At 39.0% G+C, this 13,733-nt stretch overlaps 1 protein-coding gene across 1 annotated transcript in view; it reads right to left on the reverse strand.

The window, feature by feature from the left end:
- The window catches only part of LOC120807313 (receptor-type tyrosine-protein phosphatase gamma-like), a 207,253-nt gene extending 197,360 nt beyond the window's left edge, over window positions 1-9,893 (reverse strand). The window contains exons 1-2 of the mRNA XM_040159103.1: window positions 9,839-9,893; window positions 9,224-9,406 (exon numbers count right to left, since the gene is read on the reverse strand). Coding sequence (XP_040015037.1) covers window positions 9,224-9,406; window positions 9,839-9,893 — 238 coding nt within the window. The remainder of the gene's footprint in view (window positions 1-9,223; window positions 9,407-9,838) is intronic.
- Window positions 9,894-13,733: the final 3,840 nt, after the last annotated feature.

Raw genomic sequence — 13,733 nt, forward strand, 5'->3', positions numbered from 1 at the left:
CTGACTTATTTCTTCAATGTCAATATCAAGTCAGTATCAAGACACTGTGCCTCTTCCTGTCTTCCTGGTTTTCCTGCCTTTCCTCCCAGGCAGCCCTTTTATCTGTCAAATCAGACAGGACTAATCCCTATAGGTCTATAACCAAATCATGTCTTTGCATATTTTTATTTTTAATTTGATGGACCTGCAGATATTCTTCTTTACAGGCTAGTTGGTTTAGTTATATTTGAGAACTTGAAGCTGTTGTAGTTGATGTAAGATATGTACAGTATGCAAGGATTGCATAGTCTACATAAATGTTGAAGCATTTTTGCTGAGCACCTCTCAGCAATTAATTAGAGACTGTTTTGAACTACTAGACTATGAACTTTTTCCTTCCATCCACATATTGTTGATTCATTCAAGGTGAAGAAGTTAAAGTTGAGCTGTGAAGAAAACTACCATGATGTATTTGAAAAGAGTTTGTTGTGCAGGAGGTAGAGGGTTATCCAGGCCCTCATTGCCTGATTTCACAGCTCATTCCCAGCATTCAGCAGCAACTCCACCAGGTGATCCCTCCACAGATAAAACGTTCATCTGTTGTTTAGAAACAGTGCAGAATCTATGCATAATTCATGACAAAAACACAGGGACATTTATCTTCTTTGCCATGAATTATGTAGCGGGGGGAAAGCAGAAGCTACGTGCCATTTTGTATCACAGCTGTTGTTTGTGTTAGCATTTTTACATGGCTCTCTACATGCTGTGGCACCCCTAATCCATTTAAATTATACTCTGCTGTGTTTCTTACTTTGCAGGTGGCCATCATCATTGTCTCTTTTTTCTCCATGGGCAGCCATTGCCGTCTTTGGGAAATGGTTTCAGTTGCTGAATGCCAGGGGATGCTCTGCATCAAACGTGTCAGGGAATTTTTCATCTTGAGTGCAATGATGAGGTCTTCCCTTTCTCTGTCTGTGTTTTTCACTGTCATCTTGCTGTTTGTGCCAGCGGTTGTCAGTGCTGGTGGTCCATTACCTGAGGGTCAGCTAACCAGTCCACTTCCACAAGGAGTGACAGCACAGCATGTGTGCCTAGCCTGATTGAGGTACCTGCACTCAGGCAAGTGGATGTCTCGCATCTCAGCAACGTACTGCCACTGTTTAAAATCAAAGCACACTTTAATTACCATTGGTAACTGGTTAAAGAAAGGGACCATGTGCTCTCATGGTAAGCTCCGTTTTTGTGTGCAGCCAATTGGTATTACACACACAGGTTTGTGTATGAACAAAGCTGAAAAATATCTTGGTAATAGTTTGAAAACTGTGGAATATGATGACATGTTTGAGTTCAGATGAATTTTGAATCACAATTTGGCTTTTGGCGGATCTCTTTTCGTGCATTGGGGGTTGGGGGGACATACTGTATGTGAACAAATGCAACAACAAACTGTATAGCTGTATAGCTTTTCTCCCCAGGAAAACAGAGCTTTTCCCAAACGTCATCCAGAGAGTGTAAATCTGAAAGCGTCTGCTTGGCGTTGTAGTGTATACAGGGAAAATGGAGCTTTGTAGAAATGCTGGTATATCGATGACCAAATAGAGGGATATCATTGTTTTCTTTCTATAATGGAAATAGTATATTGTTTCTTCTGCACGTGTTTCTTTGGCGGGCTTACTCACCTATCCTTCATGGATGCCCAGTAGGAGAATTACCCCTTTTGGCATATTCATGTGGATGGAGGTAATATGCAGAAATGAGCCGAAACACCTGGTGTGGACACGTGTCATTTTTGCACAAAAACTGCGTTTTAGAATTTGGCCAGCTTAATTAGATGTAGCTATCGGCCACCCAGCACACAGATTAATTATGTTACACACATTATTGAAAGAAAATAAATTCCGACACACTGACCAGGGCAGAGTTGAGCACACACAAAGGACATTAGATTTAAATTCAATTGTAAGTATTTCTTATATCATTAATTGAAATGATAAGGGTTATGAATACGTTTTTTGAGACCCCTCCACTCGACATGTTATTGCTTTTTGGGGAGCTCATATCTGTTTTCGGGGAACTAAGGCCCTTTAGTTCCTCCATTCTAACAGTGACCACTTGTGAGTCATGCACTTCATTAATAAAATGATCATTTAAAGATTCCAAACTGTAAACAGCCACGGTCAGCATGTTTCATTTAAATCACATATTATTAGAAAATTAGGTAATGTGTGTGCTGAGCTTGAATTATCGGCTATCATAGGCTAATTTAACATTTTACATTTTACAGTAGGTCTGCTCTCTGTTAAGATGCAAAATCAATGTGGAGCTGCTGTGAATTTACATTTTTTTCAGTTTATGGTGTCAGACAATGGACTGAATAAGAAATTGATGGAAATAGATGTTGTTACAACATAATTGGGTAGACAATTTAGGACTACACAGCTGTAACTTCTAGAAGGCATGGTGGCTTTAGGAGGAGGGGACGTAATGTCTTTCATAAACTCTAAATTGTACATGTATGTACACTCCATGAGCTTTCCACTAGTGCAGAAAGAAATTTCAACCCGACAACAAGTAATGAGCCTAATAGGTAACAGGTAACACCAGTAGCAGGTAACATTGACAGGAAAATATGAAGTATCCACTTACCAAAATTAAAATAAAACTGTGTTAAATCCAAACGGCTCATTTAGTTTAAATTATTCATGAGCTGACAACTGCCACTGTTAATTTTGCCTGCATTAATGTTACATTACACAATGGCGTATGTGGAGCCAAAGCTGGACAGTAATTCTGAAACAACATCCCGTGTAATATTACATATGTGTAAAAACACATATTAAAGGGAGTATTGAGGGGGCAAGGACAATGAGTTAACCTATTATTATATTGTGATATTATTGTGAGGCAACTAATTTAGTGTTTGTATGCATCTGAAAGCCGAGGCACAGCTGCTAGCCTGCTGCTAACACTCAATGTCAACTTACTGTGACAGCAGGAACTGAAGTGACAGGTTGTTGTCACTACTTCAGTCATTTAGGGGGAAGCATTTAGATGAATGCTCACGAATTACTAAATCACTTGTGCTCCACCCCTACCAGGCAAAATCCTCAGTATGTTGTTTGTTCAAACCAACAAATTAGTATTGTGGGGTGCAATGAATATTGCTGCCTCTAGCAGACACTAAAAAGGTTTTACACTTCATTACATCTGTTTAATCAAACCCCTTTAAAAGAAAAACATTAATTAATTTAATTAAACATTGCACAAGTTTGGTCAGTCATCTTTGAATAAGTCTTACCATGCTCAAAAGAAAATGGATGGGCATGTTAAAGTATCATTTGTTACAGACATGTATTTTTGATTCCTAGCATTGATATATATTTAATCATTGCTTTTCTATTACTGTAGCCTTCACACTCATTTTCCACTTGAACACAAATCAGCTCTCTGACTTGGAGACCCAGAACTCATACACAGCTGCAGGAGCCATATTTTTAACTCCCCTCGCTATTTCCTCTGTATAGTTTTTTTGAAAGGTAGTTGACATTTGTCCAGGTGAATAACTGTTTAATTAATGCTCCCGCTGCAACAACAAATGGCACTGTTACATGCAAGGCTTAATAAACAGCAAGCATTATGGGGGATTTTACCAGAGCACTTGGTATATTCAAATAGCCTGTATAAGATGATGTGAGAGTAGCAGACTCCCAAGATAGTACGAGCCCTTCCTGGCTGCGAAATTTACACATCCAGACTGATAGTGTATGCACCACCATAAAAATACACTAGAGGCGAGCAGCAACTGTGGCTTAATGGCTGCCGTGTTAATTAAATGAGCATCTATGAGGCAGCTGTGTAAGAAAGAAGGTATCAAAGACAGATGAACACTGCAGGTGTTGGATGTTCCGAACTGAGGGATGATATGGTTCAACCATGTCTACTAGATATTGCGTTCACATACAAGTAAAAAGGTTTCTAGGGTTGTAGTCCACCAAGGAAAATCTTGGTTGACTGAAACCTAATCTGTACCTACTCTTCAATCAATTGACTGGCCGCAGGGAGAAAAATAAAATCTGCATGTTATCTCGAGACTAACTAAATCAGAGTGCACTCTACCTGGTAGCCTCATTAGCCAAAATGAATTAAAAATAAACATAAAAAGCTAGTATTTGCAGCATAATATATTGAAATATGCCAATTCTGATATGATTACATATAACCACAAAAGTTGATGGAGCAGCCTAACGCAGACAGGATACCCTTATGTTTTTAAATGATTTGCCATATTGGTTGTTGAGCTGTCATATGCAAACTGCTCTTTGCAAAGTTTACACTTGACTTTTTGGTTGTCAGTTTAAACAAAGTGCAGCTACTCTTATGGCTTCTTTGACTTGGTGTCAATTAGTTTGGAGCCGGCGCAGAGTAAACGTTCTGTTGAAAATAATGGATCAAGCCTGGAAGGCTATTGATGTAGCACTTTTCTCCTTATGAAAGTAGGACGTGCACTTGTCCGAGAATTTGGTCAGACAAGAGCATATCAACCAATCAATGGACATTTTTTTTGAATGAATGAAGTGCTACATTTATTGACAGCAGGAAAGTCACTGTGAGGTGGTTAGGGTGGATGGCGAGCATCCACAGTCTCGAAATTGTGGTTTTGGCGAAATTTATGTAAACATGTTGTGTCTGAAGTCACTGTGAACTTTTTCTGTATTACACCAGACCACGATCTTTCTTTAACCTTAACAAAGTGCTGTGAGTGTCTATAGTAAACATAACCATAAAAAGATTAATAAGGCTGTGATCACTACAAACCAACCGGATGTTACAACATATATATTTTTACCAACAGTTTTGCACAGCTCATAGTGCCTGCTATAATCTGTATCTTGTGCCATGTTAGCCTCAGGGCTGGCTCTCACGTTTTATATTACATTCATTACTCATTTCATCTTTACCATTTTGCTATTATAAACAGTTCATGGTATATTGTCCCAATGCACTGCTTGACTCTATAGCCAGCCTTTTCTCTGTGCATTGCTGCTTATACATGTGAATGCTTGATTTACTGTCTATGAGACTGTCCTGTCCAGGAAAATTATTTAGTCAGCACAAAGGCAACTAATATGGATGGTTGGACATATGGTGCATTTAACCTCAGCACTGAGGTTTGCATTGAGTCTCAAAGTAAAATAGGAATTGTTCTCTCACTGGGAAGCATGGAAGTGGTCAGCAATTTTTTGAAAACTGTTGATTAGTTCACAAGATATCTAATGTGAAAATCTGATATCTTCTCCTGATGTTGGTACTCATGGAGGAGCTCATGGAGTGTCCAAAATGGAAAGAGTTCTTCCAGGAATATGTAATGTGAAAATATGATATTTTCTCCTGATGAGGGTACTCAAGGAAGAGCTCATGGAGTCTTCAAAACGGAAAGAGTTCTTCCAGGAATATTAATGTGCTCAGCAAATTTCATGGAAATCCTACTCATTGTAATTTGATGATCAAGAAGGAATTTTGGCATGGTGTTGGTTGAAAACAGACAGTCAGCTAAAACACTGTGAATCACCATCTAGGAACCATGAATGTTCTCAAAACATGTCATTGCATTCTGGCCAGTAGTTGTGGTATCTTATTCTGAACCATGGTTTTGGGCCAATACAAAGAGGGACGTGAAGTAACAACGCTATCCTTGTGAAATTCTTTAATATGAATTAAAGTTGAAGGATACATATTCATGCTGGCTAACGTACTGTAGCTGAGCCCCATCAACTAAAAGTATGTTAAAGATCTTTGCCTTAAAATGGTTTTGGGAAATGGAGTCCTGGTCTGTGGCCAGTACCAGAGATGAAAGGTACTAAACTGGCCCCCAATTTGATATGTAAAAGAATAATTTGTAATTGTGGGAAATACGGCTATTCGCTTTGTTGCAGCGTCAGATGAGAAGATTGATACAACCTTCATGTCCTTACAGTAAGTACAAAGCTACAGCCAGCGGCTGTTTAGCCTAATTTAGCATAAAGACAACAAACAGGGGAAAACAGCAAGCTTGGCTCTGTCTAACAGTAACTAAATTCATTCGTTTAATCCATACAAAAACCATAGTGGAAAAATTATAATGTTGAAGGAATTTACTATTTCTATTACTATTATTCCTATTATACTCTTTTTTGGCATGGCACAGTAACTTCCTGGAGACTCTGCTACTTGCCTGGCAATGGCTCCTAGCCATTAAATAGTAGGGCACATACTCTCCTGTAAAATGGTGCGTTGTCATTTTCATACTTTGTCCTATCTTTTTGGGGTAGCAAGCACACAGATTAAACAAACAAGATATAACATGTTAATTAGTGAGCCTTAGAGGTGCGGGTAGGTGGATTTTGTTAAATTCGGACCGAGCCAGGTTAACTGTTTCCTCATTTCCAGTCTTTCTGCAAAGCTAAGCTAACTTATACTTAACCGGCAGATAGCAAATACATGCATTTCCCAAAATTTTGAAGTATTGCTCTTACCAGATGTTTTACATGATGATCTTTAAAGCTACACTTTCGCTATAGCTCTATTGATGGGAATGTTGGGCAATCCAGACTAAAATATCTCAACCACTATTGGATGGATTGCCATTAAATTTTATGCAGAATACCTTGGTCCCTGGGTCATCCCTTGACTTTGTTGGGTGTGTCCGTAACCAATCCAAAAGATCAAACTTTTACTGATTGATCACTTCCTGTTGTCTCAAATGTGTGCAAATTTTTGTCCATGTCCAAGTGTCTGTTAAATTCTGTATATCAAAAATTATTTTGTTCAGATTTGGAGTCTCTGAATGGATCAGATACTTCTATTTTTTAGGTCTCTCTTTGCTGTTAGGGTTAATAGGATATGCTTTACTTTTACAACAAACAAAACCTACAGTAAACCTATAGATATATTGGCAATTTATTCAAATGTGTTATCACATATGAAAAACATATCCTTGACTGAGCAACTGATTGGATGTTAAAAATGAATGTGCTAAACACACAGTTGTGCAGTGCTTTGAGCAGCACTCAAGAGTGCTGTCAACAGCGATGCTAACCACCTGTGGCCTTTGCCTATCAAAAGCCTTTCAACTCCATTTCTCCACCGAGGGGAAAGGATCATCTATCTTAGTGACAACCTGGAATTATGAAAAATACCTGTGGCTGATAAGAAGGGTCCTCAAGATGCAAAGAGAGCTGAATGCAGATGGCCTGGTGCTGAATCCTACAAACAGTGACACCTGCCATGGCACTACTACTACAGATTGCAGCATGTCTGAATGAAAGTGGGATGCATAATATTCTTCATAAATGACTTGCTGCATATTGTACCTGTCTGGTTTTATAATAATGTGCAGGGAAGTGATGCAACATATGTTTGACACACAGACACGTGCCAGTATGAGCTGGGATTATTAGAGGCATCATGCTTAAGATTTTCATTCTCTTTGAACTGTGGTCTGTCAAAAAGTTAGATGGTTATAAACATTCTGTCATAAACAACTGGCAACATTTCTTTGTAGAAAAACAACTCTCCTATTTTGGGGTGTTACCACATAATGTAATCTTAACTTTGACAAGTTTGAGGTTCAAGGACAAGCGAAACATGATTAAGATATATTATTTACAGAAATATGACCATTTGTATCAGTTATGATCACCAAAGTAATTGCTGATCTGGGAAAACAATAACATTGTTAAAGTGGGCAAGAAAAATGAGCAGTGCAACAAGCCAACAGTTTATCCACATTACCACTTTATTTGAAGGTAAAAGAGAAAGTAAGCATATCCAGATGTTAACCATAACCCCCCATTGGAGAAGAAAACTGAGCACATAATTATGGTAAGTAGAGCAGTTAAGTTGAACCAGGGAGTTCTTTAAGTAATGCTGTCATGTTCCCAGATCTCACAAAAATTACATTTATACAGTAGACTACCAAAAAATATGGGAGGAAATGTAATTGCTGCATGGATTGTGTTTGCTGGCAATGTTTTTTACAGTCCAGGATGATTATTGTTATACTTAACAGAAGCCATAGGGAGGTGGTCTGGGTGGATGATTTGATGTACAAAACACAGGATTGTGATAATGGAGAGCAGAGTTCATATACTGCATCCCACATTCTGCTTGTGGTGAGTTTAGGCTACAAAAGCACTTTGGATAAGGTTAATGAAAGATCATGCTCAGTCGCCTTGAGCTGTTAAATATTTTGCTAAAACCACTATGACCACAAATATTCTGCTTCTGTTGCCTAAACAGAACCAGAATATTGGTCCTGATACCAGACATGAGAACTTCTAATGTTCATTACATCCCAAAATATGAAAAAGTTTCACAAAATCAACAACAAACTGCAACTGCTGTTGCCTAAGACTAAAACACATATGGAAAATGTCTTCACTTCATGATGTGTATGCTTGAATGCCATTCTTTGTATGAAAATTTGAATAGCACCTAGTAAAGCCTTTTAGCTAAGTAAGTGGTGAACTCATGGTCTTTGTTTTGATATCCTACGGGAGTAAAATGTGCTCTAAGGGAGAGTGCCAGACAAAAGTCAATGGGATTCATACAATCCTACAGTTTCTTTCCCTTTTCATGGCAATCTGCATTTCAGATCAGCAAATGGTTTATGTGCATTTTGGCCGGAGCATGGTCCTGACATGAAAGGTAAGGGGTCATTAAAAATAATTAAGAGTCATTATCTGGGAACTATTAAAATCCACAGGATATTTAAACATTTTTTGGTATCTCATGTCTGAACTTGACCATTTTTAGCTGATGGTGCCACTGGATAAAAGGTTAGCAATTTTGAATCATCCAATGATACAATAAATATTTAATTAAGTTTTATAGAAATTGGACCAGTAGATGTCAAGATATCTTGCTCAGGATCAAAGTTTTAGACAAACCAACAGATTAACTGATCATCATCACAATCCTCAGCCCTTGCTACGAGTTGGGCAAAATACAATATAGACTAAACATGAAACACTGGAAATACTGCCGACCTCAAAGGTGTTTCAAATGCTTAAAAAGCCATATCAGCACCTATTTGCCTCTCAGTCAGTCCCAAAAATGTCCATATGCTTGGTTTCTTTCATTTAAACATTTAGCTGAGTATCATTTTAAAATTTCAAACATTTCAGGCAGTATGAGTGGATAAAAAAAGCTTATCCTACAAAATCAAGAGGGTATAAACCAGGAAAAATTCAAACAGCAACCATACCTGTTTTGCCGGTGTTCTTCATAGAAGTCTTATTAGACGATTCAGTATCAAAGCCCTCCAGTGTCAGTTCCTGATACTCTGTGGACACTTTGGTATCTGGGTCCACAATGTTGACTGGTGACTGGTTTCTCTCTCCACATTCTGGGTAGGCAGGCACCCAGCCCTCTTCTGGTCCATATATACCTAAGGAAGATAAGAAATGCAACACAGTTGCATAAATGGAAGGATACAATGTGATGTGAAACAGATTAGTCTTTAGAAGGATACATCATAGAAAAATGGCATTTCAGAACCATCTCATGAACTTGAAAAACAGCTGACAATGTGCTATGCCGAGTCATCTGAATTCCAATTAAACACTGCTCATAGAATAAACATCATGAGTCCCAAACAGAGGCAGCTGCTGAAAAAGCAAAACATTTTCATTCATGCGATAAATAGAAAATTTCAAAATGTCATTATTATTAGGTTGTGATGTGTCCCTGGCTGCCTTTTGGCAAGATCATACGAATAGAATAAATTCGACATTTGGTTTTGCACTGCTGACCTCCTTCTCAACTTCTCCTCAGACAACGCCTTTGCAGTCAGAGTCAGTCACAGTGTTATTAATCTGACAGGGAAACCTGAAACACTTCAGACGAGTCTTCAGGAAGCTACAGTGTGCAAGCATTTTCTGTGTGTGTGTGTGTGTGTGTGTGTGTGTGTGTGTGTGTGTGTGTGTGTGTGTGTGTGTGTGTGTGTGTGTGTGTGTGTGTGTGTGTGTTTGGTGGTACATCCTGTGACAGTAAATGTCCACAGAGTGAAAGCCTGGGGCCAGAGGAGTATTTTTTGCAGAGTCTGTGAGAGAAAAAAAGTCAGAGGGAAGGCCAGGACTGAAATGGAACAGGGTCCTGTTTGAACACCTGAGTGTTTGCTCAAAGAGCACGGCTGTAGCCAGTGCCGGAGTGGCCTACCGGAACATTCCCAGTGGGCCGCTTAGCTGCTGGGCCAGAGACCCAGTTGGAAACAAAATAATTTAATTTGACAATCATTATGTTGGTTAACCTGCTCCACATTCTACAGCACACAACAGCTTCTGTATGGCAATAGATCGGATGGATGCTACCACCTGATGGAATTCTACCAAAATGATAAAGTTGGTCGGGCCAATATAGCCCAGCTTAACAAGTCATTTCATCCTTTTATGTAGTGATCATAAGCATCACTGGAAGTTTTGAAAAGGAGAGGATGGATGGTAGAAAGAAGCGAGGAGGGGCTGAAAAGGCCCAGTTAAAAAAAAAAAAAGAAGGGCCTTTGTGGATAACACGGCCAAATGTGCCAAACTGAAACACAGCAACTGGTGACTCAAGGTAAAGAGAGAGACAATGATGAAACTGGTAATTATTATTGGAACATCACATTGTCAACCTGTTGAATTTTCATGCATTCTCACACCCAAATCGTTACATATGGATATATGGTCGGGGCCCTTTCAGCATCACTTTTTAACTCACTAAATACCCTTTTAACAAGATTTTTCAATGTGCAGGGTACACTACAGTGTGAATGAAGCACTACATTTATTATTGGCAGTTGAGTCACCAAGAGGTGATTGGGGTGGATGTGTCACACCAGAGATCGGGGTTTGCAATCAGATTCCAGTCTGAGGTCAGGTTTAGGCAACAAAAGTGCTTTCCTTATGCTTAGGGAAGATGGTGGTTTTGGTTAAACTTAAATAAATACGTTGTGTCTATAACCATTAAAAAGCAAAAATATGCTGTAGTCACTACAAGTGAATATTGTACTGTAAGATTGGATATTTTTGATGCCAAAGGGGCCCTAACTAAGTGTCTGTATGTGACAACTTGGGAATGAGACCATGTGGATTTTTCCAAGCAAAATGTCATTTGAAAAAAACAAAAACACATTAAACATTATCTGTAAAGGAATTTTATAGCAGGGCTTGTATATACAGTAAAATTAGCCGTTAATTAAATGCTTTGGCAACACCTAAGCAGCAAATAACCCAATTACCCACTAAGGGTGAGGGCAACCCAAGGCCAGGAATTAACCATGAGGTGGACAGGACTGGTGAGAGTACATGTAGAGAGGATTGACCATCATAAACAATATGATACTATACGTCATTTCTTGCCGTATAGTCCCATGTCTCAATTAATGCCATTTTGGTTAGGGGTTAGTCAGTAGAGAAATGACGTGACATGAAACGACACGCAAAAAGCAAAAAACACCTTGTGATAACACGTGAAATTACTTAAGGAAATTGATGTGTTATTCATACGCCATTTGATGAGACCAGGCTGCTAATAGGGGAAACCAGGTGGTGGGCTAAGGATCAGGCTCTCACAAAAGTCGTTGGGTGTCTGGGTAATTCTGAGAATGCCTTATTTGTTGACCTGCTGCTGACCCTAGCCTCAGTTGAGGGAGACAGGAGTGTGAAGCCAACAGTGAGGATCAAAGCAAAAGAATACACTGCAGTCCTTCAGAAGTATGAGACTGTCCTCACTGTTCAAACCTTAATTCAAATTTTGAGCATACATCCCACTTCTCCAAGTACCTAGAGACACAGGGAATGGATATTCTGGCAGCTCAGTATCTGTTTGAGGGGACAGAGGACAGCCTTAAGAAATATATCAGAGACTTTGAAGGAGTGAAAGGAGCAGCTGATGAGTTTGTGGGTTGGGCCAATCTAAAGGCCAACCAAAAGCTGCAAGAGAAGACAGTTCTGAACTACTGGTCAGAAAAAAGAAAAAAATGCCAGGAGAGCTTTTAGAAGACGACCTACTGGTCTCACCAGATGCTGACTTTGAGGTCAATGTACACAATGTCATTCTGGACACTGATGGATAGCATACATAGGGAGTTTTCAGCTAATGCAAAACTTTCTTCAGATTTTTGCTTGTTTTGACCCTAAAAACTTTGCTCAAATAAGGGCTATTGGGATCCCCATCTCATTTCTCCAAGAAATCAACAAATGTCTGCTTAAGTTTGAGAGCTACTCATGGCACATCACAAGCTGAGCTGTCTAGCTTTGCATCCCAGTGGGAGAGACTGATGAAGTCCCCTCTGATGGGTTATGCTATCAGGACAGGTAGTGAAATACCACTAAGAGATGAGGATAGAGGTGGACTATTTTATATGTAACCAGAGGTAGAACTGGAGAGCAGGACCTGTTCCTCCTGCAAAAACCGTACGGTTTGTAATCTCATCATCCTCTCACAGTACAACAATCTCACCGATGCCGAAAATGTAATTGGACTTTCTGTGGACATTTCCATCAAGTTGCCTACGAGATTAGCTTCTCAACACTTAAGTTCATTAAGAACCAGCTACGAAGCTCTCTGACTCAGGAGCACTTAAGAGACCTTCATGCTAATGTGCACTGAAAAGGAAATCCACATGTCCATAGACGATGAGACTGTAATAAACAAATTTTCAGAAACCAGTGCACTGCTTAAGCAGTTGTTGATATTGTAAGGCTTTACTATTTTCATTTCTGAGTGTAAACCAAAGCATGTAAAGAATGGTGTCATAGGCCTTTCTTTGTAGAAGAGTGAAATATGTATTGATTTTTCATTTTGTCATTTATTTGACTTACATTTTTTTAACTAATAACAGTGTGATAGGCCTTTTCGTCTTTTGAAATGAAATATTATTTCATATTATTTATTCTTTTTTAAATATTTCAGTAATAAAAATTATAGGATCTTAAGAACTGAACTGTCGCTTCATCTATTCAAGTTCCTTCACCACAAAAAAAGTGGGCTGGTTTTGGGCATGAAATTTAGCCCTACTCCAGCCCTAGCTGTAGCTACTGGGCACACTGCTGCCGAAGATCTCCCAAACCCACTCCTAAAAAGTAAATATGTCTATGATGTTATTTATTGGTATATTTGTTTATGATGTGAGTGTAATCACATGGCTTAAAAATCTAGCCATAACCATATGAACATAACCATACTCAATGGTATGTTGTGCAATTCAATCAATTTGTTTACACATGGGTAGCTAATTTTTGAAAGTATATCTAATATTGTTGTTTATTTAATATTTATGTTTTTAGAGGCATTTAAAAATCATATTCCCATAAAACCTAGAGCGTTAAGGGTTAGTCAAGGGTTAGTCATTGGCTGCACAGACCAGAGTCCATGGGTGAGTCGAGTTGACACCGCTAGTACAGACATGGCTGTAACAGCAGTAGGACAGAGAGGACTGAACATTGTAGATGTCTCCAGCAGAGATTACAGCTAAAAAATCAGAAAACAAGACTAGGTCGACACCTAGTATATGGATGGACCGCCCTTTATCTCTTTGCTTCTCTCCTACTGTCTGTGCTCACATACACAGTAATTTAATACAGCTGAATACCCAATAAAGCTGTAAAGCTCATTTTTTTTCTGTTTCTGTTGTCAGACAACAGATGAAGTATGAAATAGTGACTGAAATGCAGCCCATTAAGACAACATGTTAACCAGCCGTCACTTCCAAGCCATTTCCAAGCTGCTGCTCC

Source organism: Xiphias gladius, chromosome 21 (genome assembly GCF_016859285.1).
Source record: "Xiphias gladius isolate SHS-SW01 ecotype Sanya breed wild chromosome 21, ASM1685928v1, whole genome shotgun sequence".
NCBI classification, from domain to species: domain Eukaryota; kingdom Metazoa; phylum Chordata; class Actinopteri; order Istiophoriformes; family Xiphiidae; genus Xiphias; species Xiphias gladius.